This window comes from Branchiostoma floridae, chromosome 13, assembly GCF_000003815.2.
Source record: "Branchiostoma floridae strain S238N-H82 chromosome 13, Bfl_VNyyK, whole genome shotgun sequence".
Lineage (NCBI taxonomy): Eukaryota > Metazoa > Chordata > Leptocardii > Amphioxiformes > Branchiostomatidae > Branchiostoma > Branchiostoma floridae.
In genome coordinates, this window is record NC_049991.1 from 10,421,766 (window position 1) to 10,447,134 (window position 25,369).

At 43.6% G+C, this 25,369-nt stretch overlaps 2 protein-coding genes across 2 annotated transcripts in view; both read left to right on the forward strand.

The window, feature by feature from the left end:
- Positions 1–22,416, forward strand: part of LOC118428494 (protein bark beetle-like) — a 29,027-nt gene extending 6,611 nt beyond the window's left edge. The window contains exons 3-27 of the mRNA XM_035838578.1: positions 4,224–9,416; positions 9,551–10,345; positions 10,469–10,569; positions 10,792–10,920; positions 11,022–11,133; positions 13,050–13,228; positions 13,629–13,832; positions 14,956–15,057; positions 15,230–15,512; positions 15,617–15,814; positions 16,456–16,669; positions 16,834–17,005; positions 17,260–17,406; positions 18,939–19,114; positions 19,235–19,370; positions 19,534–19,650; positions 19,896–20,058; positions 20,207–20,444; positions 20,593–20,737; positions 20,977–21,129; positions 21,325–21,452; positions 21,591–21,739; positions 21,866–22,009; positions 22,156–22,351; positions 22,410–22,416. Of these exons, the coding sequence (XP_035694471.1) occupies positions 4,224–9,416; positions 9,551–10,345; positions 10,469–10,569; positions 10,792–10,920; positions 11,022–11,133; positions 13,050–13,228; positions 13,629–13,832; positions 14,956–15,057; positions 15,230–15,512; positions 15,617–15,814; positions 16,456–16,669; positions 16,834–17,005; positions 17,260–17,406; positions 18,939–19,114; positions 19,235–19,370; positions 19,534–19,650; positions 19,896–20,058; positions 20,207–20,444; positions 20,593–20,737; positions 20,977–21,129; positions 21,325–21,452; positions 21,591–21,739; positions 21,866–22,009; positions 22,156–22,351; positions 22,410–22,416 (9,581 nt within the window). The remainder of the gene's footprint in view (positions 1–4,223; positions 9,417–9,550; positions 10,346–10,468; positions 10,570–10,791; positions 10,921–11,021; positions 11,134–13,049; positions 13,229–13,628; positions 13,833–14,955; positions 15,058–15,229; positions 15,513–15,616; positions 15,815–16,455; positions 16,670–16,833; positions 17,006–17,259; positions 17,407–18,938; positions 19,115–19,234; positions 19,371–19,533; positions 19,651–19,895; positions 20,059–20,206; positions 20,445–20,592; positions 20,738–20,976; positions 21,130–21,324; positions 21,453–21,590; positions 21,740–21,865; positions 22,010–22,155; positions 22,352–22,409) is intronic.
- Positions 22,417–24,579: 2,163 nt separating this feature from the next.
- The window catches only part of LOC118429111, a 17,927-nt gene continuing 17,137 nt past the window's right edge, over positions 24,580–25,369 (forward strand). Inside the window, exon 1 of the mRNA XM_035839491.1 lies at positions 24,580–24,718. The gene's annotated coding sequence lies outside the window, so the exon portion shown is untranslated. The remainder of the gene's footprint in view (positions 24,719–25,369) is intronic.

Here is a 25,369-nt window from a genome sequence, read left to right on the forward strand (position 1 = left end):
GGGTAGGGGTCAGGAAAACAAAGGTTGAGTTCGATAATGGGCTCCCTAGCGGCTTCTTAAAGTACTGCAGCAAAACTTCAATTTTTGACATCTGGTGCTCTGAACATGCTGTGGTTGTGATTTTGGTAGATAGCCAAAGTGATGACTTACATAATGTAATACTAATTCTGTAAATCAACAACTAATTTGCATAATTAAGGAGGAAAGTTCATAAACCCACTGAATTCCATGATAGGACTTTCAAACTTGTCACATATGTAGCTGAGTATGAGAAATGTCCAATACATATTAATAATGCAAATGGCGACCTCATTTACATAATTAATGTTGACAGATCATGATGATTCTTTGGTATGAGATAGCCTAAGGGAAGACTTAGATAGTGCTATACTTATTATATATTGTATTTCAACAGCAAATTTACATGAGGAAAGGTTACAAATCCACTGCATTCCATAATACGAGTTTGAAACTTGTCACATATGTAAAAGAGAAGGAGAGAAATGTCAATACATGTTAATTATGCAAATGACGACCTATCAAAGCCCCTATCATAATTTACTATTCGGCCAGGCCGGAGTCTGGTAGAGACTACATTATTTTGACAAAGCACTATGAAAGTTGCGCTGGAAAGTATCACAACAGTGTACGTATTTCATTATCACCTTTGCCAAGAAGTTTCTGTTTTTGGTAGCGTTTGTGTGTTTGTTGGGAACACACGTTCATGTAGTCGTTTGCTATTGGGGTAAGTACTCTTTAGTAATACATGAAAAAGACCTTTAAGTCTTGAATAAAGGCATAATCATTTGGCGAAGGGATGTGTTCGTGGAATGCTAGTTGTTATGGATGTGATAGGAAAATTCCATGGAGACATATACGATGGCATAAGGAATCGTGGCATTCTTAATCAAGTGTGTGTCATTTGAAAGCGACCCCAACAAAAATTGCTTGCTTTTCCTATGAGATATGATGGTGCAGGTTACGTACTGACTTGCTTTTTCTCTGCTTGTTTTTCAAGCCTTCGCTCTCTTTGTATATTTTTTCAAGTCTTGAATGAATTTTGTGACTTATGTTTTATGTGTTAGAAAGTTTTTTATTTGTGCAACGAAGATTGTTGCGGGGACTTCGGCGACTTTGGCATTATACTTGAATTTATGACAGCGGGCAGAAAAGATTGTTTACCTTGTACGTACGCAGTGACGGCACACTCTAGTTGTCGTGTACCTGATGCCATAAAAACCATAATCAATAACTCGTTTACTTTGTTTCTTTGTTATACACAAGTAGTACCATCCTTAAATCAACATATCTGTAATACTAAAGGAACAGCCCAAAAGAAAATTTCTAAAGCAATTCTCCTGTTGTTGTTAGTTCCGGCTTTCATGACTGGTCACGACTGTACCGTTATCCGTCTAGTAATCTAGATAGTTTTCAAACATATCAGATCTGGTACAGAAATGTAGGGTTCGACGACATTGTTGTGTTCTGTGAGGTGGTCTTACCTTTGCGTCTTGTGGGGTAAAAGGAACAGGCGTCCATGGTAAAACATTTCAAAAGTTGCAAGAGTAAGCACTAAAATATTGTTGTGTAGTGGTATACGTGTAGTCGCCAACGTTTGTCGAGCTATTGTTAATTCTCAAGGCTGTGTCTGAGAAAAAGTCAGAAAGCTCGCTCAAAGCAATTACTTGTTTACTGACCGTACGGGATTTAGAGAGGGGGGCGGTGGGTTTGGGAAGGAAACTTTTGAAATATTTGAAATATTGAGCCGGGTGGGAGGGCATCGGAAAATTTATTTGACCTGTGGGGAGGGCCAAGGAAAATTTAGTTAGTCTGGTCTGCCAGCAAAATTCGTCCCTTAAAATGCAAGAAATGGCGTTTCCGAGGGTCAAGATTTCAAATGTTTCTGGACCTCCGCAAGGGATTGCCCGATGTCGGCGCAGGACACAGTGAAAATGCGTTGGGGTAGGGGCAAGGCTTATGCATCGCCCTCGATAACCCTTTTCACTTACAGAAATGTCATTAAACTCTAGATTAGCCTGCCAGCAAAATTTACCCCTAGGGCCATCAAAATGCAAGATATGGCGTTTCAGAGCTCGAGGGTAAAGATTTGCAAATTTCCCTGAATCCCTTTTGACCGTCTTCGTGCCTTTGGTGGTCGACATCGTGATAACTGTGTTCGGGGACGTTGCTCGCAATAACTGAAGCTGAAACCCTTGTATTTCTAAAAAAAATGCCATTAAACTTAGCTTTGTCTGCCAGAAAAATATCCATCAAACTGCAGAAAATAGCTTTAAAGAGGGTCAAGATTTCAAAATTTCCCCGGACCTCCCTGTTGACGCCGCGCGCCCTTCTCGCCTTCAAAAGTTAAGCTGAAACCCTCGTGTGTTTTTTTTTATAGAAATGTCATTAAACCAGCAGATTTGCCCATCAAATTTCAGAAAAAAGTGCTTCAGAGAGTTAAGATAAAAAAAATTTCCGGCGCCGCACATGCTGAAAATTCGCTCAGTGATATACTTAGTATATATTTCGCCGGCAGCTAGAGAGAGGCGACCGGTCGACCCCGCCGTGGGAAAATCGGAGTCGCGAGTTGGCACCCCCTTCCTCACTACAGTTTTGGATAGTCGCAACGTGCTGTCGTTTTTGTTGGCATTTTCCCTCGATTTACCATCAGTTATTGCCACAACAGAACCAAGAAAAAGTTCGAAATATTGGTAAATCGAAAATGGTTTCCGACAAGCCGCTCAGACCCCACGAGCTTGCAAAGGGGCGAAGCGCGCGCCGCAGAAATCCAGGTACTTTTCAGGTGTTGTTTGGATATCAAAACAATGAAAAAGCTTCTATAAAACAAATATCTATGCATCTTTGGAGTAGATATTCATCCCTCAATCAATCATATATTCTAAGGCATTTAGTTTCCCTTCTTTGCTAGGGGTGAGAGATCTGCTTCGCGATGAAAACCAGCATCATAAGTATGGCGCAAACATGGCAAAGCACACTTCCAAACGGGAGCGCTGTGATTTATTGGCGACTTATTATTTTTGTTTAATTGATGGGGGGGGGGGGGGGGCTAGCAAAAAAAGTTTGACTTGGAGGAAGGGCCTAGGAAAAATATTTGATCTCACTAGATTCCGTACGGTCCCCAAAATACCAGATGTACTCGTCTACATTATACCGGATATGTGTTATATAGGCTGTTTAGATACTTATAAACTAAGATTGTGACCTGCGACTTCGGTCATACGGAACGCCTTAGACTCGACTGTCTTTGTGACACAGATGAAAATCTTTGCGTTTTGGTACCTTTATTCGTGGAGTTGGTATAATCGGCTAGCGGTAGCTTTGCTCACTTTTTGTTTTAATGCGGCAGTATACTCCAGAAGCGGGTATTGTAATTCCTCAGAATATAGATAGCTATGCTTGAATCAAGTTTGTTTGGTCAAATTTACCATAAGTTAAAGCCTGAACGCAGGGTGAACATTGTAGCGAACGAGTTCTTTAATTCCCCTGAGAACCCTTCCTATTGTGCACTTCGACCATGGGAACAGGTACCGGTTTGTAATGGTAAAATTTTCGATACTATGATATTTCAGGATTACTAACTCTGCGTGCAGAAACATCCCTTTTAGATAGCACAACATGGTCCATAAAAAGAGGCCAAATCTCAGCATTCCAATCAAGGGTCGCTAGTCTTCAAAGTTTTTGTGTACCATCCTAAATGTCTCATAGTCACTGTCGATAGCTTTGCGACTCTATCAACCTTATACCCGACCTAGGTCACAAGTAGTTTTGGCGCCGCCATTTCACGCTGACCTAATTTCAACTACTTATACTTAAATGTCCAAATCTCTACATCAAACCATTTTTTTTTATCTCCCTAAATGTGTGATAGTCAATAGACGGCCTTTTCAATCTTATCCCGACTACGGTTAGCAAGAAAGTGTGACGGAAGTCGGCTATGCTGGAAAATCGTACACAGCACAGTACATTAGAAGCGGGACCGTATGTAGGTACTTTGATTTAGAAAATTATCATTGTTGAAATGACAAATGACAAAAGTCGGGTGTATTTTTGGAAAAAAGAGTAAACTGACAAGAATGATACCCACGTGTTTACTATCAACATCACTGAAACACCTGGCCTTCACAAATCTCATTTGTAATGGCTAATTAGCTTCCTTACTTGTTGCCTCATTCTCTTACAAAGTGTCATCACCAAACGTTTAGGGGGTCGGCGAGACCTAGGGGTGGTATGTGAGGGAATCAGTCCAGTCAGCTCCACCTATTGGAACGGAATCCGACTGGTGCCGTCCTCTGCTGGGACGGTCTCCAGACTCGAACATGTCGACGTTCTCCATGCGGGACAAGACGATGGAACAGGAACAACAGCGGCCATCAACATAGAAACATATCCACCTGTGCTCAGAGATGTCAACGTCAAGTACAGTCCAGGTGCAGGGGTCAAGGTTCAGGGAGCAACTACGGAGGTCAACACCGTGGGCTGCAGCATAGAGGAAAACCAAGGCCCAGGCATCATCATAGAAGACCAAGCTGCAGATGTCAACATACAAAACACCAGGGTCTCTAAGAACTTCCCATACGGTGCTCACATCACCCGCGGCAGTGCTGGACAAAAAATTACGTTTACTGATTCTGCTTTCACTGAGAACTTTGGAACAGGTCTTCTCCTTGATACAGTCGGAAGTGATGTTGTAGTATCAAACAGTAACTTCAGTTCCAACACTCACTTTGGCTTAGACTCCATCAACAGTAAAACGCTACAGATTCAGAGCTGTACCCTGAACTCAAATGGACTGGACGGCGTGTGGATACAAGACGAAGTATACACCCTGCCTCAAACCGAGAAGAGCTTTTCTATCGATCAGTCTAGCATATCAGAGAACCTTCGAAGAGGAGTGACAGTTTCAATCACCTACCCATCATACAACTGCCGTAACCATCAAACCGCCTTCAACATCGCAGGCAGCGAAGTTAGCGCGAATCCAGAAGGAGCCATAGACATCAGCGTAGAAAGATCAACCCGGACATGTTATCCACGCGTTCTCCTGGACAACACCGATTTCAAGACAAATGGCGGTGACGTTGTTAGCATTTCAGGAAGCCGGTCCGATGTTGAAGTGAGGAACAATACCTTCCAAGAGAACACATGCGGGCCTAACAAGGTACTCTTTATCACTGGACAGGAAAAGAATGTCAGCTGTATGTCCAACACATTTCAGCAGAATTCTTGCAAGCGTTTGGGTCTCTTCGATGTGATGGAGTTCGCGAATGTTGATGACATCCAGCAAACGTTTACGGCAAATGTCTTCATCAATAACGACTACGACCCACCGTACCTCTACAGGTCCGACCCGCTCCGTGACTACTGCACGTTGGAGTTCTCAGGAGAATGGAGACCCATCAGCATCACTCACAATTCCTTCCAGCAGGACGCTTCCCGTTTGGACCTCTGCAGCACCGTTCGGACAGACTCCTGGGATGGACCCACCATAGGCGCCACTCACAACTGGTGGGGCACGGACGATGAAGAAGTCATACGGGATAAGATATTTGACTACATCGACTGGAACAGCGGAGCACAAGTCACATACTCGCCGTTCTTGGACTGTGCAGGTGGAAATCTTGTTTTCATGACGAATCATTCTCCATCAGCCGACTCTTTCGGCGGTGTGTTGAAGAGCGATCTACACATATCAAAAGGAAGCAGCCCTGTACTGTTGAAGAGTGACCTAACCATTCTCCCCGGCGCCACTCTCACACTGGATCCCGGAGTCGAAGTGAAGGCAGCGCCAGGAGCCGGTATTCTCAATCATGGACACATCAACATGGTCGGGTCAGATACAGAACCTGTTATCCTGGGTGCACAAAATAATGACAACTTAGCCTCCAAGATCAACTATCTACGACTGTCAGGTGGTAGTGGATTAGAGGTGTTTCATGCTGGAACCTGGAAATCTGTATGCTACAATGACTGGGATCATGAGAAGAAAGTGCTCGCCTGTCGACAGCTCGGCCTGGGTCCCCCACGAGACGTCTATGGAACCTCAGGCTTTGGTCTGCCACAGAAGGTAGTGGTAAGATGTGCCGGAGGGGAGGAATCTTTCCAACAATGTAACTTTTACGACGTGGCATCAGACAACTTCAGGTGCAGTCGCCAATCCCGTCTCACCTGCGAACCTACCCCTGGATGGGGAGGCATAAAATCCCACGGCCAAGATAAGACCAAGGTCGAACACATTCTGTTCAAAGACATTGGTCAGCTGCACAACAGCAGATCGTCAGCTTTGTCTATTGAGAGTATCGACAGCGCCATAACCCTGCAGAATGTGGAGATAAACGGGTGCTACCAGTCACGAGCTGGTGTGGAGATCATCAGTCCCCCTTCCAATGTAACAGTCCAACATCTCACAGCGTCTGCGTGTGAAGCAGAGTCTGTTCTATCTATCAACAATGCTACAGATTCTCTCACAATCAACAACGTTGTTATCACGGCTTCAGGCAGCAGGATATTGAGTAACACAGCTGGCATACGGGTGGAATCGCGTATGACCAATTCGGGTCCAACCGTAGCCATTTTAAATACTCTGACAACAGGCAACTATTACGGCATGAAGTTAACCGGGGGCCACGGGGACATCACTATGGAAAGCAGTGAATCACGTAGCAATAGCCGCGGATTAAACATACAGCAATGGACGGGAGATGTGAAGATTACCCGAGTAAACGCAACGCAAAATTCCAATGGTGTGAAGATCTCTCACGCAACGGGAAATGTGATAATTAACCAAGTAAACGCAACGCAAAATTCCAATGGCTATGGTGTGGAGATCGCTCAGGTGACGGGAAATGTGACAATTAACCAAGTAAACGCAGCTCAAAATTCACATGGTGTGGGCTTCTCTCACGCAACGGGAGATGTATGGATTATCGCATCGCAAAATTACTATGGTGTGGGCATCTCTCACTTGAGGGGGGATGTGATGATTAGCCAAGTAAACGCAGATCAAAATTCCTATGCAGGGCAAAATTCCTACGGTGTGGGCATCTCTCATTCGACAGGAAATGTGATGATTAACCAAGTAAACGCAGAGCGAAATTCCTATGGTGTGGACATCTCTTACTCAACGGGAAATGCGATGATTAGTCATGTAGACACAGGTCACTCTGGTTATGGTGTGAGCATGAGCTCTTGGTCGGGAAATATAACGATTAGCAACGTAACAACGGGAGGGATTTATCTGTCTTCAGTAAATGGAAAAGCCACACTTATGGACATTGAGGCTTCGGGCAGTAGTGACGGTGCCATCTTTATCAGCACAGCTGGTGGCCATTACTCTGTTACAAATACAACTGTAAGTAGCAGCATGGACGCCAGATTAACAGGAGACAGTAAACTCTATGTAGATGATGTGAACTTTCTGGGAAGCGAACGAGGAGGTGCTCGCATAAGAACCCAGACCAACGGTGCACAGGAACCTGAAGTGACCATCACAAACAGTATCTTCAACACGAACAAACGATTCGCGCTCCACATGTCAGGAATAGCATCGAAAGTTGAAATCATACGAAATTCATTCGAAGAAAATGCTTGTCCTCACGAGAGCATGGTAGTACTAGATGCTGTTGCGGAGATGCAAAATGTCAGTTTCAACAGATTTATCCAAAACAATGCGAAACGCACAGTCCATTCAAGTATTTTGGAATGGTCGAACAACATTCGTGAGTCAGATTGTCTGATCAGTGATAACGTCTTCATCGACAATTACCACTCCCATGGAAGCATCAGGAGCCCTTCCTGTACCCTCCAGTTGGATGGGTATCGACGTAACGTCCGTTTCCATCGTAACGTGTTTGAGAACCCCCTGGTCGATTATCAAGTGTGCAGCAACATACCGGCACGTAGTGCGCAAGGCTTCGTGGATGGGAGATTCAACTGGTGGGGAACAAACATAGAAAACGACATCAGGGACGCCATCTTTGACTTTGACGACCGCAACAACCACGCTGTGGTGGTATATCTACCGTACTTCACCAGCGGTGACGTAACCGTGACACCACCGACCAATCAGGTGAGCAGCACCGACATGCCATTACCGTTGCTAGGTGGGCGGCTGTACAAGGACCTTCACTTAACTCTTGACAACAGTACATACACTCTGACCTCCGACTTGACCATTCTACCAAACGTGACGCTTACCATAGACCCAGGTGTTGAAGTGCAGGCCTATCCGTGCGTCGGGCTGCTCAATCTGGGAACATTGATCGCAAACGGAACAAAGCAGCAGCCGATAATCTTCGGTCCGGCCTCAAGTGTCCCAGCCAAATCTAGTTTGTATAGGCTGACTGATGGGCTGTACCCATGGGAGGGGAAAGTTGAGGTGCTTTTCGAAGAACGTTGGTGCAAAGTCTGCTCTTGGAATTTCCACAAAACGGATATCCTATGTCGAGAACTAGGATACGGCCCATCAACTCACAGTTCAAATTATGTAATAGATCTCGGCGAAGAATCAGTCAGGCTTGATTCTGATCATGTCATAGACTGTCAGGGAGACGAGGAAAAGCTGGTCCATTGTTACCAACGCGACACTGTCTTTACCCGGACACAGTGCTCAGGCAGAAATGCACTCTTTGTGAGATGCACACCGATATCCACACATTCAAGAGTTCCAGACACAACATGCACATCACAAACATGGGGCGGGCTAAGGATGGCAAGTGACGAATCGTTTCTTCTGAACCATGTTCATATAACAAGCAGTGGAACTTTGCATTCCAAACCCGCGTCAGGACTGTCTATTGAAAAGTCAGGTGGACATATCTCTAACGTGCTGATTAAGAACTGTACAGGGTCAGGTCTGGAGATCTTTGGTCCGGGTTCGGACATCACAATTACTGACTCCGAGATTCATCATTGCCAGGCAGATACTGGCATCGCGATCTACGGGTCTCAGAGCGAAGTCCATGTCAGTAGAGTAACGCTCACCAACAACAGCTTTGTCAAAGGAGGTATCTCTGTCAACTCATGGGACGCGTATGTCAACAGGGAAAACTTTGAAAACGTCATCGGGATTTGCGACTCAGAGGAAGACGTATTCCTTACAGCGGGCGCTTACTTCGTGTATGAGACCAAAAGCTGTCGGTGTGTGAAGCACATCCACGCGGGGAAGGGAAAGGAGATACAGCTGCGGGTTATCGCAGCAAGGTTCAGCGGGTATTCATCTAAGCTGCTTGTGTATTCCGATGTAAGCCAACAGAATCTGCTTGGGGAAGTGGACAGCTGGAATCAAGGCAACAGCAGAGTCTTCCGTTCACCTGAGGTCATGAGCCTGAACGCCTTCCTGATGAATGGCGGCAGTGTTGATTATGTGTACTTGGAGGTTCAAATTACCGGATCGTCAGGTGAGTAAAATATCATACATATTTACAACATTTTTCTTCAATATTTCTAATGCCAGAGGTGGGTCTGAGAGAAGTTAGAAAATAATTGTTATGGGTTCATTTTGTCTAAGCTGTTATGTTCCTGCATTTTCCAGGTCCCTCAAGACGCACGGTTACAGACAGCGTACTAAGTAACAACTATGGCACTGCAGTCAATATCAAAACCATAAGTGAGTCTGAGATAACAATTTCGCGAAGCACACTTATTGAGAACACACCGTTGACACCAGACAGTTATGACCGGCAAGCCGTAATCGTTTTGGACAGCATGAACACCCACTTCGCGATCCAGAACAATTACTTTTTTAACAATTCAATGAAGGGACTGAAATTCAAAAGTTCTGGAAACAGCGAACTTTTCCTTGGACACAATATGTTTGATACCAATCAGGGCAACGGAACCGTCCACCTTATTGATGGGGGCCAAGGCACTTCTCAGGCTCTTATCTTCGGGAACGACTTTGTCTCTAACGACGCCCCAGGCGAATTTAGCATCATGACCCTGGGGAACACAGCAGGAAGCGTCAAGAAAAATCATTTTTATCGCAACATTGGCCTGTACATTGTTGATTGGCAAGTCCGTGGCCAAAGCCAGATGTTTACTCACAACCGTCTGGAGCACAACAGCGGGCAGAGGCCGGGGTACAAGCACACCGTGGCCGTGTCGGGGCCTGACGTACATCTCCATCAGAACGTCCTCATCAATCCCGCGAACGATGCGGAACTCATCGCCCTGAGCACCAGATCACACGCCGATGTAGATGCCACAAACAATTGGTGGGGCTTTAATGAGTCAACTGTAATCACTGGTAGAATCAGAGACAGCAGAGACCTACCGGAGCTCCCAGATGTCCTGTTCGAGCCATTCCTAGAAGAGGAACCCGAAAAGGGTAAGGGAGTGGCAATACTCTTGACTGTGGGCATGTAATAAGCCTGGAACTGATTTCAGTATTTACTCGCAATCATGTATACCACTTATCGTCGAGATAATTGTTACATCTTTTCTTCCTAAGGAATCTGTCGTTATCCGTGGTTCCTCGAAGAACAGCTTGGATACTGCTTTCTGTACAAAAGTGCGGCTCGAACATTGAATGACGCCTGGGACTCATGCAAGGTATCGCAATATTCCGCCAATAACATTGCTTATTGTGCACAGTAGGAGATGATTGGGTTCTATCTAAATGGATTAACGTATGCATGTTCTATTGAATTCAAGTCATTGCTTGTTGGTACTCTGTACTATTACTGAATGTAAGTTGGTAGGTTTCGAAATACACCAATACTACGCTCAGGAATTCAATGTGATATCATTTTTAATTATGCTGTTGTCTTTCAGGAACAATATGCACAGGTAGTAATGAAGGCCTCAGATAAGGAGTTGCAATTTTTAGGTGCTGCACTACAAAGAGAAATAGATGACGTCAACTTCGCACTAGAGCCGGAACCATTTTGGATGGATCAGGAGGTGAGCAGATTTCAAGATGGATCTCAATATCGAAATTTTGGTTGTCGTCAATGAATGTTACAAAACAGAAGGCACCTTCATAACAGCTTGTTTTCCTTCAGCTCTCCAGTGCCGAACAAGCATGCCGGGTGTATCAACAAAACGCAGGTGCTAGCGATGTCCTGACGGCACAGTGTGATTCCCGCTATCCGTTCTTCTGCAAACTGCCTGTCGGTGAGTACAGCAAGCAGTGGATTGGATAGTGAATACATTCTGATCATATGGTCAAGGTAGATACGGACATATTTGTCTGCATGTGACACAACTAGTATTTATATTTCAGCCATACCATAGGTATGGTGAAATATATTGTATTCGTAATGTTTCTTTCTTTCTTTCTTTCTTTCTCCTGTCAAATCTTCAGAACACGGTATCTCCCTTGTTCCTCAACCGAATGACTTGAAATTTGGCACAAGGGTAGAGTGGGCTAATACCCTCGGAGGTTTTTTTCTTTTTTTCCATATCTGTCTCTTAAATGATTTTATTAAGGTTTTTTGGTCATCTTAAGACCAAAACTGTATATTTGGGCCCCCTGTACCCTGGTATTATAACCGAATGAGCTGAAATTTGGTACAGATGTGCCTTGATAAGTCCCCCATATAGCTTCAATATCAGTTTTGGTGTACAGTATAACGAAATACTTATTTTTGCGATTTTTTGGTCATTTTTTTACCAAAAAAGGACACTTTTGGCTCCTGTACCTTGGTTTTAGAACCGGATGACCTGAAATTTAGTATAGGAGTGCCCTAGACATATGCGCACATGGATTCAATAACACTTGAAGCATACGGTACAATAAAATGCTCAATTTTGCGATTATTTGGCCATTTTAGGACCAAAAAGTACACTTTTGGCTCTTGTGCTCTGGTTTTAAAACCAAATGACCTAAATTTTGGTAAAAGGGTGCACTAGATATTTATTCAAATGACACATGTATAATTTTTGTCATAGACTACGTCAAAATGATATATTTGGGGATTTTTTTGTCATTTTCCAATAGCCAGAGGGGTCAATGACCTTAAGGTCGTTGACCCCCAACTGCAGATTGCACCTACTGGCATATATGTCTATTTAATCTAATAATATAATTAGATAGGTAACCAATCACTTAGCCTGAATCTATATCCTAAAGAGGGGGGGGGGGGGGGGGTGGAAGCCAATCAGCGAGCCCGGTGTTATCTGGAAGAGTCCATTCTTACACGGAGGGGTTCATTTTTTTTTTAATTCATCATTGGACTGGTGAAGTCTTTCGGTGGATGCATTTTTGGACAGGTCTGTTTTGCAATTTTACAGAATGTGTGCTGGAAGAGTCTATTCTTGCACGGAGGGGGGATTTTTCAAAATTCACATTTTTGACTTTGGTGACTTCTAGTTTGTCAAAGTCTTTCAGTAGGGTTATTTTTGGACTGGTCTAATTTGCAATTTTACATGGGTGTTCTGGAAGAGTCCATTCTTGCATAGAGGGGGCTTTTTTTAAAAATCCATTTTTTGGACTTTAGTGATTATGTCAAAGTCCTATTTTAGCGGATGTATTTTTGGACTGCTCTACTTTACATGGAAGAGTCCATTTTTTGCACACGGAAGGGGGATTTTTTCAAATTCAGTTTTGAACGGGTGATGATTCAAAATTCAATTTTAGTGGAAGTGTTTTTAGACTGGTCTATTATACCTTTTTATGCACTGGGACCTTTTTTGCTAAATTCAATTTTGGATTTGGTTTCTTATTCAAAAGGCCAAGGTTTCAGTGGGAGTATTTCTGGACTGGTCTATTGTGCAAATTCACATAGGGTGCACTCGGAGTCCATTCTTGAACGGGGAAATTTTGTAAGACTCATTTTTGGGTTAAACCGTCATTAGTAAAAGTGATTTTTCAAATGGGTGATTTTGAAATAGCCTATTGTTGCATGGGGAGGGAGATGGCTGAAATATGCTGTATTTGCTCTCAAGCAAATGTCGGCCTTTCTAGTGTTAGATATATGTCTGGAATAGCAACTTAAATTGGTGCATTTAATGGAGTGAAAAGAGTTATTCATAGTTTGCAATTAATTTGTTGCCCCATGAAGCATTGCATGTATTCCAATGTCCCCCAGCGCGCGGCTGTCCCAACGATTGTTCCCACAACGGTGCCTGCCTTGAGACGACCTGTTACTGTGACAGGGGCTGGAGTGGGTCAGACTGCTCCCGACCAAACTGCCAGGATCTCGACGATTGTGGAGAATTTGGCGTGTGTGTCGGGCCCAATGTCTGCAGGTGTAGGAACGGGTGGCAGGTAAAAATCAATTACTAGTATACATGTACATGCGTAACATGTTGGCACAACCTTTATGTCTAGAACTTTACCAATGAATTTTACTCTTAGTAGATACATAGATCTTTGTTGTCTGACTATCATGAATATTTATCATTGTACAGCGTTTGGGCTATGTTCACGTTGGTAACACTAAAGCCAGGTGAGGTAAATGCATATTGGGACAACCTGGTCACTTCGAAGCAATTGTAGTATAATTGTGTCGGACCTATTAATGACTTTTAATTTTGCTTCATCAGTTCTAGTAACTTCCAACAGCATCTTTTGTAAAAAATATATTTTTGTAAAATACATTTGTATCTTCTCACATTCTAACCTTTTCTCATGTTTCGTAACTTATGGTTAATTCTTTCTTCCGCAGGGACGTGGCTGTACTGTAAGTTACTGCAGCCGGTTCAGCACGTGTAAGTCCTGTGTTCAGTCCGTGGGCTGTGGATGGTGTGACCAGACTCAGTCCTGTGAATCAGGCCTGTACGGCGGAGCTGACGTCATACCGTGTCCTACATGGTTCTACCACAACTGTTTTACCGTCGGCAACAAGGGGCTCTGTTCGGGCCACATAGAGGTAGATCTAGCAATATGTTTTTCGATCTCATTGGTATTTATCAGAATAGAATAATCACATCAACTTCTTCCAACAGCACATTACTAAATCATACTAAGATATTGACCTCCATGAAATGTCATGGAATGGAGGTTATATTTTCTGTTATGTGTCTCTGTCTGTGTAGATGATTACTCAAGAACGGCTGGATGGATTGGTTTCATACTTGTTGTGTTGGTGGGGTGTGATAAAAGCTCGAATCGATGAGATTTTGGGCGCCGTATCTGTCGTTATAATTGATGTAATAATATCAGAAATCACCCCTATATCTGCGATATATTGGAACAGGCATCATGCTTTAAGCCTTTGTTAATGGGCTTAGCTCATCTCAGATAGTGAGGTGATTTCTACGACAGCTGTTTGGATCTGTGTACAAGATTACTCAAGAATGGCTGAATGGATTGGTTTCATACTTGTTGTGTTGGTGGGGTATGATGAAAGCTCAAATCGATGAGATTTTGAGGGCCGTATCTGTCGTTATAATTGATGTAATAATATCAGAAATCACCCCTATATCTGCGATTTATTGGAACAGGCATCGTGCTTTAAGCCTTTGTTAATGGGCTTAGCTTCAAGCAGATAGTGAGGTGTATGACAGCTGGTTGGGGAACCCCGAGCTTTTTGACCTGGTGTGTTATACTTCGTTTGCGCTGTTAGATTTTGTGCTCCGCGTGGCGTTATGACTCTATGCGTGGCTATAATATATATCTGGCATCAACTTGTCCCCGTATCCTACATGTAGGTATTGGTTGAAGGATATTTCAAGAACACCACGCTACCATATGGCGTCGATCTATTAAACTCACATTATACTTCAAGTGTCACATATTTATATTTCCTAATCAGATGGACATTGTTTTTGTCTTTGAATGAAAAACCAGTTCTCTCCCATAACAGTAATATCCATTACTCTCAAATACAACCGACCATCAACATACATAACATCCACAAAAAGCAATAAATATTTCATGGAGGTATGAGGTCCCCGAACTCTAGTTAAAACTGCGTTTTGCTACACATATCATTGACTGATGCTGAATCGGTGTAGTAAAGAGTTTTATTTGATCTCGTTGTTTTGTCCAAGGTTGTCGACTGTGACTTTCGACAATGTAACTCGTCCCTGTCTACCACTACTGTTGAATCCTGCCTTAGGTGCCAAGACGTGGAAGGGTGTTTCAAGGATACGGTAAGTTGCTCGATGCTAGGACTCACCTACGAGGTCTAATTATCTACAAGATCCGAAAAAAAACCGTCTGATTAACACGTGTTTAACCTGTATATACTGTTGAAAGCGTTACCTACTGAATGAAAGGTTATCTTGAATAGAATTTGAAGTACTTACATGCCTCTGTTTCCAGGAGGGCGGTTACTGTAAAGTCTGGGACCAGAGCCGATGTCCAAAAGGTTTTGTCTATCCCCTCTACAACGACACGACGCGCATTGAACAGGTCCTGACAGGTCACAACGTGAAGTACGTGCCGGCAGATGGCGGCCCTCTGTACCACTGTCAGGTCCGCTTCTCGTCCTGGGGAGCTACCCTGTTCATCCAGGAGGGAGAACTGGACGTGCAGCTCGGCCAGGTGCTGTCCAGTCCTCAGGCGGGCGGCGTGCTGCACAAGGTCGAACAGGTTGTGACTGAAGGTACGTAGTATGATGTGACACACGCTCTGCACATTTGGCAACGGTTAGTATTAGTCTCTTTTATCTTCCGCTGATCACTTTTCTGTCGCTTCTGTTTTCACCAGGTGCCTACACTCTAGTGGCTGCGCATCCTGCCAGGCTGGAGGACATGTTTAACTACGCGGACTTCAGCCAGAGGGTCCGACTGGAGCCAGTCGTGGACTTCAGCATCATGGAACAAGAACCGCCACTTTCTGTCGTGCAGAGCGTGATTCGAGGGAACGGGACGTTTCACGGAGACAACACACACGTGATAAATCCTGGTGAGTTGGCCAAATAAAAAGTAAACGTTGCTTTGACGTCTCTTGTTTACGTTAGGACATATTTTCACTTGTAGACACAATCTTTTACCTCTTACTAGAGAATTAAGGTGATAGAAGGGTGCTATCACATTTTTCACTAATAGACACATTCTTTTTCTCTTACTATTGAATTAATATGATAGAGGATGCTATCACATTTTTCACTAATAGACACAATTTTGACCTCTAGCTATTGAATTAATGTGATAGAGGGGTGCTATCACATTTTTTCACTAGTAGACACAATATGTAACAATTTCCCCTTACTGGTGAATTACTGTGATAGAGGGGTGCTATCACATTTTTTTTACTAATAGACACAATCTGTTCCTCTTACTAGTGAATTATTGAAATAACAGTTCGGAAACAAGTTTTAACAACTTTTCACGTTTTCTGTCCTGAAATACTATTCAGGGCTAAATAAATGTGACAAATAAGCAAGTCTCAATGCATAGGATGTACTTAACCATTACTATGATACTTTTGTCAACAATCCAACAAACCATGAGGTATTTGAGACGTGGACAAAGTTCTATTTAACTTAAGTGGACTGATTAACTTTGTTATTTCAATCCTAGTCTTTCTTTTTTCGGTCATTTCAGCCGTGGTGGTTTACAAATGTGTGGGACCCAGCGGCAGCCTACGCCTCGTTTTCCATGAGAGTGACCCTAACCTGCCGGACATCACGGTCGGTGACGTCATCGTGGGGAACCATAGTAACGGGATGCTGGAGATTTTAACCAAGCCGCTGTACATCACAGCCTTCGGGACCGTCATCCACACACACCTGGCGGATTGCTCTGGAAGAATATATAGGTAGCTTATTATATTATTATTATTATTGTTATTGTATCAGCTATTAGCTGAAATGTTTTACTTAAAGCAAGGACGTCTGATATAACGTCCTTGCTTAAAGCCATATCATTTCCTTTCATCAAGATATCTACGAGTTTACGTATTCAACCTTCTTTTCTATATAGTATTCTCGAGCAGTTCCCGACCGTAAGTGGACACGCCGTGCCGCCTCCCCTGTCGTGTTCGGGCGGCCCCACGGGTGAGACCGGGCTGCTGATTACCGAGGCTCAGGACCTCGTGGTGCTGCTCGGGACCCATATGGTGGTGGGCAGGAAAACGGGCAGGTTCGCCGTTAAGGTACGCAGAATATTTCTGTGATGGAATTATCGAGGCCATTACGGCTTAATGCAATATGGAGCTTCTAATATACCACAGAATATATATTTTTAAATGGTCGTCTGTATCATCATTTCGATGTAGTATTGGGACCTAGATACTTCTGTTGGAAGGGTTACATACACCAATCTATCTCTTTGCTGAAGACGTTAGTCCAAAGGCTCAACAACAACAGGACATCCTAAAAGTGTCCTTCAATCTATCTGCCATTCTAGGTTCTGTCTAAACGCGTGGAATCTGGCTTCATTGTCATGGAAGCAGAGTCCATAGGCATAGACACTTCGAAGATGTCCAAATCTCCTGGCAGTGTCGGAAATAGTGAACTGAGATGGCACATAGCAGCTGCAGGTGAAGTCGCCATGGTAAGTAAAGAACAGATGTAGCATTACACAAATGTAGGTACAAGATTTAAAGAGTGGCACATATCGTCAAACGTCACGTATCACATGTGTAACATGGACATATTGTGTCTTGTCGAAACCATTTCGTGTATTATCATCAAAGATATAAGATGCATATTTTTAATGCTATTTTACCTTCCTATGATTGATGTGAGCTTATAACAGTTATAACAACAGATATACAGTATTTAGGTAGTGTCACATTTCGGTCGCAAAGAGAACTAGAACACATACCTTCGCCAAATAAACGTTTGTTATGTAGAATGATGTCCGTAGACATAAATGTGTAACTCATTACATTTTATTTTCTATGTTATTTGATAAAGTCACACAAACACTTATCAACTAGAGTTCGGCGACCTCATACCTCTATGAAAGTTTAAGAGCTTTTGTAAATGTTATGCAAATGTTATGACCAAGACTAATGATTTTGGTGCGGACAAAACCAACCAGTTTCTGACGTAATATCATAAATATCAAAGATCTCTGTCAAGAACCAGTCTCCTGAGACTTGAGAATGTGTCAGAGTAACCCTACAGAGGTGGAGTAGAGATGTATTTTTTTGTAATGTGAGAATCTCATACTCTTTATTTATATGCCTCTCAGAAACTTTAACTACTTTTCACATTTTTACCTCTCCCTCCCTCACTCCCACTTTGTGCGTCTTCCCTTTTTGTCTTTGACTTTTTCATTTCTCACCTTCTTTGTTTCCGTGTTTACCTTAATTCCATTTTTGTCCTTCCATAGTGCACTTGTATATATATAATCTATTTCCTTTCATACATTCCAGTCATTCTAATCATATATTTTTCTATTAATTATGCAAATGAGGTCATCGTTTGCATAATTAATCTGTGTTGGCATTTCTTTCTTTCTCAGCTACATATGTGACATGTTTGAAAGTGCTATCATGGAATCCAGTGGATTATAAACTTCCCTCATTAATTCTGCAAATTAGCTTTTGATTTACATAATTAGTATTCCATCATGTAAGTCTTTACTTAGGCCATCGACATACCAAAAATCATGATGATCCATCAACATGTTCACATTTCGTGATAGATTATGCAAATTAGGTCGTCTTCTGCATAATTAATATCTATTGACATTTCTCTCTTTCTCAGCTATGTGACAAGATTCAAAGTTATGGAACGCAGTGTTTTTATAAAGTTTCCTAATCAATTATGCAAATTAGCTGTTGATTTGCATATTTAGCATTGCATTATGTAAGTCATCACTTATTGATCTTCGTTTTCACGACCCCTACCCACCTACCAAATATTATCAGGATCCATCCAAGGCTTCTCGAGTTATGCTGTTAACAGACACACACGCCTAAAACATCCTTCCCATTCTGGCAAAGGTAAAAATGCAGCTAGAAATTCGAATCCTATTCATCACTCAGTCAATTGTCTTACTTGATAATGATGGTGACACGGTCCATAATAGCTTGATACCCCATTCCCAATACATGTCTTCTTACATGACATTAGGCCGGAGAATTCCAACTCAAGGCGAGTGTCAACGCCAGCTTCACTGCAGACATCGGCCTGTCTAACACCCTGTCTACGGTAGGGTATCGTCGGAGGACGCTTGAGAAAGCTGAAGTCCAGTTTATAGGAGGAAAAGTGGAGATAGAACTGGCAGGGGAAGCAGAGACATTCCGAGGGTGAGAAAAATGAAGTAGTTATCATCTAACTTGATTTTTGGATGGATGTAAGGAGGATGTATTCTTTAATATGATCTGATTGTAACTCTATAATGCTTTATGCATTTTATTTCCCTATAGGTCTGCTTACCCTTACCGTGATAGCCTGACGTTACAAACGTATAAAGAGAAAGTGCGAGTCTGTATCATGGACGGCATCTGCATCCCAGGGGAAAAGTGGGCATCGGTCAACCTGGAATATGCTCTATATGCATCGGTAAGATCTTTTATTTATCACACTTTCCCACCTCACTTTCTATAAATTCCAAGTTTTGAATTTACTTCGTTATCATATTGATGCATTCCGGAGATTCGACGTGCATTTGGTGATCATCCATGTACTGATTGTAAGACTTTATATGTGTAAATTTGATCTACAGTCGGCTGGAACCATGAAGATGACCGGGAAAGTGACAAAACCAGACATAAACGCTTTTGCAGGATGGGCTCCACAAGATGGCAGCCAGTGGTTCCAGTTTAACCAGAATGAAGAGACGGTTGGTTATCTATTACCTTGTTTGGATAGTAACTTGATTACGATATAACCACACATGTCACATGAGTCTACGCCATGCGCATACTCAAAACGCAGACTTTTCAATAATATAGGGAAAGATAGATAGCTTAGCTTTTGTTTTGTCCATGTAATGTATGAACAATATTGAGGACGACTACGATGACTATTGGCATGTGGATCAGTGATAGTTTGTCCTGACATGTATTTTTAACATGTACACGACAGTCTTCATCAAACATCAGCATAACATCGTACGAAGGTGAGGCGCTCGAAAGTGATAAGTTTGTTGTCATGGAGATGGGGGCAACGCCCACGTTTTACCTGGACTTGCCTGCTTGGGACGAATATGCGATGGACACAGCTACTGAGGGACTTCAGCAGTTGTTTGGTGAGTGATCTCATTTGTATCGATAACACCTGCATCATCTTGGAACTTATACATTATACATTGACACAACAGGACTCCGTACCATCACTATCATATAACTCCATATCTCAAAGCATAACATATCATAAATGAAATATTTTTTCAACAGGAAATCACATTGAGGACATCTTCCCTTACCGCATGACGGCGTCTGTTGAGGCTAAGGCTCTCATGAGGACCTCCACAGAGTCATGTTCTCAGGAATGTCCACATGCTGATCGTCCCCAGCGGGTCGGGGTGACGTCACTGTTAGACTACCTGAAGGGACGGCTTGATGTCGATCAAGTCATTGCGGTCCACTCAGAAGAAAAGGTCTGGAGAGATGGAACATGGATTGAATCAGACGTGTAAGTTGTCAAAAATGGACGAATAGTGGTTGCTGAATTACTAGCACGTTTTGGAAATGGTATCGTCCAATTCCTTGAGATATAAACCAGGAAGGTGTTTAAGCTTGACTTTTGTTGAAGTAAATGTCATGTTTTCTTCTACCACCAGACGTTGTGCAGCCCAGGCTACTAACATCACCACCTGTGACAAAGCTTGTTCTTGTCCCGGTGGTGAGGATTCCCTGTCACATCCTGCCAACACCAGCGTCTGTCAATGTCCCTGTAACTGCCCAGATGGCGTCGTCCATTTCACGGTGAGTATACACTCACACTCTCTCCGTCTGTAAAAGTACCCCGAACAAGTGTTGCATCAAAGTACATTATGTACTTTATTGCGTCCTATAGATTGTAAATTTTGGATATACGTCTCCTGGTTAGCAAGATATTGGTTTATCAACTTGATATGTGCTTACTTGTCTTACATTTCCCAACGCATCCCAACACACGTATGAAGAACTCTGCCACAATATGTACACCGTTGCATTCTGTACAGCATCCCGACATCCCCGGCGGTGGATGTAACTGTGAGCCGTGTCCTGACGGCTCTATGAAGGTCCCGGATGAGGAAGGCCGGCTCCACTGCCCGTGTCTGTGTGCCCACAACAGGACCAGCGAGATGATACCGGGTGGTGGGGGCAAATGTGACGTAAGAAACTTTATTCGTCAGTTCAATAGCGTATTACTAGGACTTAACAATTCTACCAATTCTGTCCATTTGGTGTTTTCTTCATTCACACAGCAATGTTGATATTTCTCTTATTTTCTCTTAAGTTCATTTATTATTTCATGAAGACAGGTGCATGTTTGTCAACTGAGTAACTCTGCCTTTCTCGTGCTTCAGTGTTCCTGTCCATGTGATGACGGCAGCAGTGACGTCATCGCGGCAGATGGCAGCTGCCCGTGCAGGTGCACCTGTAGAAACTGTCAGGAGTCCGTCCTGGGTCCGCACGGCTGTCTCTGTTCGGACAGGTCAGGAATATCTTACTTGTGGATCAAAAGAGTTTGTCCGAATGATTCACTGGTTTTATCGTATGACTGTGACACTAAGTTATAACCTTTGTTGGCCATTGTGTTTCTGGTTCATATGACTCCAATTTTCCCCGCCAGCTGCCCTGACTGTGAGAATGGAGAGGAGCCGGTGTGGGTAGAATGTAGCTGCAGGTGTCCACAGAAGACTAAGTGTGGAGTTCCGCCCACATGTGTGGTGGGTAGGATGGGCGTGGACTGTAGGCAGCCGGACTGTAGACCTTGTCAAGGTACGATTACAACTATGAGGTTAAAGTGGGGAAATCACTGAGACACATGTACTCTATAATCCATAATGATATATTAAAATCTTTTCTTAGAAATACATTCATTGACTCTTATATATTTCTCCAAAGGCTGTTCTGGCAACGGCCATTGCAGGACCTGGACTGACAGCTGTCAATCATCCTGTGTGTGTGGCAGTCAGTGGTTTGGTGACTGTTGTCACCTGAGGAGGCCGAGACCTGTCGGAGGAGATCCGCATCTTCAGACGCTCGATGGTACTGATCAGTAATTTCCTTCCAATTATAAGTCCTTCCTGTAATGATATATTCAATTTGATGAAATATTAGATATCGTTTAGTTTGACATTAATGCAAATTGGGGTTTACCATACCAAAGCTAAGGAAACTACTCATTTTCCCAGGTCGTGCATTCGACTATCACGGCATCGGAGAGTTTTGGGATTGCAAAAGTCCAGAAAACGACTTCGGCGTGCAGACCCGCATGTTCGGATTCAGGGGTGCCTCTCTGGTCGGAGCTGCGGCAGTGAAGACAGGGCACAGCGTCGTTACCATAACAACACCGGAAAACGCTACTGAGAAGAGCTTGTCGATTTTAAGGTATGTTCCAGTGGCAATGGTTTTCTTATTATCTACCAACATGTCTGGAAAAGGTCAGCTATTGATTCAATATATATATATATATATATATATATATATATATATATATATATATATATATATATATAATTCACATTTCTTAGGCCGTGGGCCCTATGCTACAATATCTACAGACCGTGCTTTCAATATATACATAAAGTCAGTTTATCTTGTTAACTTTGGCGTTCCACATTTGCCTATTTCTGGCTTGCCTAGCTACCAGTTCGAAAGGTAAGTCACAGTCCATTAGGAGGGAACCTTCAGGCGGGTTTTCTCCTCCGCACACGTAGGCCTTCAGGGTGCGCCTGACCAGTCTGGAGGGGTCCATGCGAAGAACGTGGCCCAGGTACCGGAGTCGTCTCCGGCGGATGGCTGCCACCAGGTTGAAGTCTGGGTGTGTTGCTGTGTCTCGGAAGTGTTTCTTTGTAATCACCTGTAGGCATCTGCTGTTAAAGCCATTTATCATTCTCGTAACGTCCTGCGTTAAGTCCCATGCTTCACAGCCATGTGTGAGGGTTGAACAAACAGAGGATTTGTACAGTCGGAGTTTCATTCTATGAGGCAGTCTGTGATCTCTCCATATGTGGTGCATGGAGCTGAAGCGGGATTGTGCGATGTCCATTCTGTGTTTAACATCCGCTTTCTGGTCACCGTCACACTGCATGCGGCTTCCTAGGTAGTCGAATGTATGGACGTTCTCCAGTTGTTGGTCCAGTAGGACAACGTTATCACGCTCCTCCTCCTTGGCAAGTCTCTTTCGTCGCTGTACTTCTTTGTCTGCCAAGCTACCTGCACGTGAACGGATGTTGGCGGTGGAGGGGTGGTGTAGGCACCAGCGGCTCCGATGGATGGCTAGGCCTCTCTTGGTGGAGAAGTCTCTAGTGCACTCTGGGCATCTGTGCTTGAGGTTCAAGGCTGCTATCTCAGCATCAGTCGTCTTTGATACACGGTCTTTCTTGTGTATGTGCATAGCTTTTGTTTTCGGGGCTGATATCTCCATGGCTGCATCGTTCCTGGAACCAATGGCTATTGCAGAGATGCGTTCGGAGGCGTCTTGGACACTTTCATCCAGCAGCCCCGCGTCGTCAGCGTACTCCAGGCAACTGATGGTTACCTGGTGAGGAGGACTGCCTACTGTTACCCCTGAGTTGGGATTGTCATGCAGTGCAAATATGCGCATGAGGCCTGCGATAAAGGCGACTGGAGAAAAGATGTCTCCTTGCAGAACCCCTTGCGAGATCTTAAACGGCTCTGAGAGTTCTTGGTTCCCGTTGGGGCTTGTAACACAGACACACCCACTGGCGACTCTGAATACAGCTTGGATGATTCTGCGCACCTTGAGGGAAGCTCCAACAGAACTAAGCGCTTCATCGAGAAAGACTTGACTTTCAGTGTCAAAAGCAGCTGCATAATCAATGAATGTAACGACTGCTGGTTTCGACTCACGCAGCAACATGTTTATTGTCCACTTCAGGATGCAGACGTTGTCGCGGGTGCCCCTTGCAGGTCTGAACCCTGCCTGACTGTCTGGAAGGAGCGGCTCCAACTGGGCATGTAGGCGACGGGCAATCACAGCAGAGAGGAGTTTATAAGCATGGCTTAGAAGACAGGTTGCCCTGTAGTTGCTGTAGTTGTTCCGGTCATTTTTCTTGTAGAGCATGATAAATATGCCTTTCACAAGTTCTGGGGGTATGATCTCAGAGTCCCAGATCAGGTTTACCACTCTAAACAGTTCTTGTTTTGCTGTGGGTGAGTGATGATAGGCCTCTATTGGGATCTTGTCATATCCTGATGCTTTGCCGCTTTTAAGGGCTTTCAGACACTCTTCAAGTTCACTTTCACTCAGGTGGTCTTCTTGGCTGACCGTGGTCTCACGCTGGCGGTGAGAGTCTGTGGGAGGTGCAGCAAACTTTTGGGCGAGGAAAGTGTTCCATGCTGACAGAAGTTGCTCAGAGGACATGATCGGTTGTCCAGCCAAGTCTTGAGATGGCATTTTGACAGCGCTGTCTGACTTGCCGCTAAGGATCTTGGTTAATCGAGTTAATCGAGTTAGTTGAGTTCAACAAACATAGCTTTGTATCTCAGCAGTTCGGTGGTGCCTTTGGTCTCAAGGAGGCACATTTGACTGTTGATATTCCTTTCACGTTTTGTTATGATGAGATATAGTCTTCTTATACCATCTATCATCTAGGATCGACGGCCAACTCCAGTCCATCAGTTCAGGACAGACGTACGTCCTGAATAACGGCACGGTTCATCTTGTGGCGGAGATTCCAAGTACCACCGAGTCCGGGGAGGTTATACTGTTTTCATTCACCTTTGAATCAGGTAAGGTCATTTGACTATAGCTTTTCAGCCGGAAGGTTAAGACAAGAATACACATGATCGCGTTTAGTTAGTCATTATCTTCGCCAGCGAAGATTATAAGATTGCTTACTTGGGTCTGTATGTAGGTCAACAGCATATAAGTCGAGAAATTGTGGATGGAACTTTTTGATTTTTTGTAGGTGTGTAGCGGTTGTCGAAAGGCATGCCTAGTTTGAAAATGGCTTACCTGGCGTTTTCCTACGGTACAGCAGCGAGCTTTGTATTTTTTCGAGGTTTGTTTCGAGAAGCATAACTCAAAATGCAGCTGGGCGATTTCTACGATATTTGGCAGGTGTGTAGCGGTTGTGTAAAGGATTGTCATGTGCGAGAATGGTTTAGCTAGCTTTTACCTATGGTGCTGTAGCTGGCTTTGTATGTAATTGCGTTTGTCTGTTAACACGATAACTCGAGATGTTCTACATGGATGCTAATGATATTTTGTTGATAGGTAGGGGACACAGAAAGGAAGGTCAAGTTCGATAATGGGCCTCCTAGCGACTTGTTTTGGTACTGCAAGTGAGCATCAAAGCTTGCGCCTAAATTTTCCAGAAGTGCCATGTTCATGATTTTTAAGTGGTGGATAGCTGTTGGGACTAGGAGTGAATGGTGTAA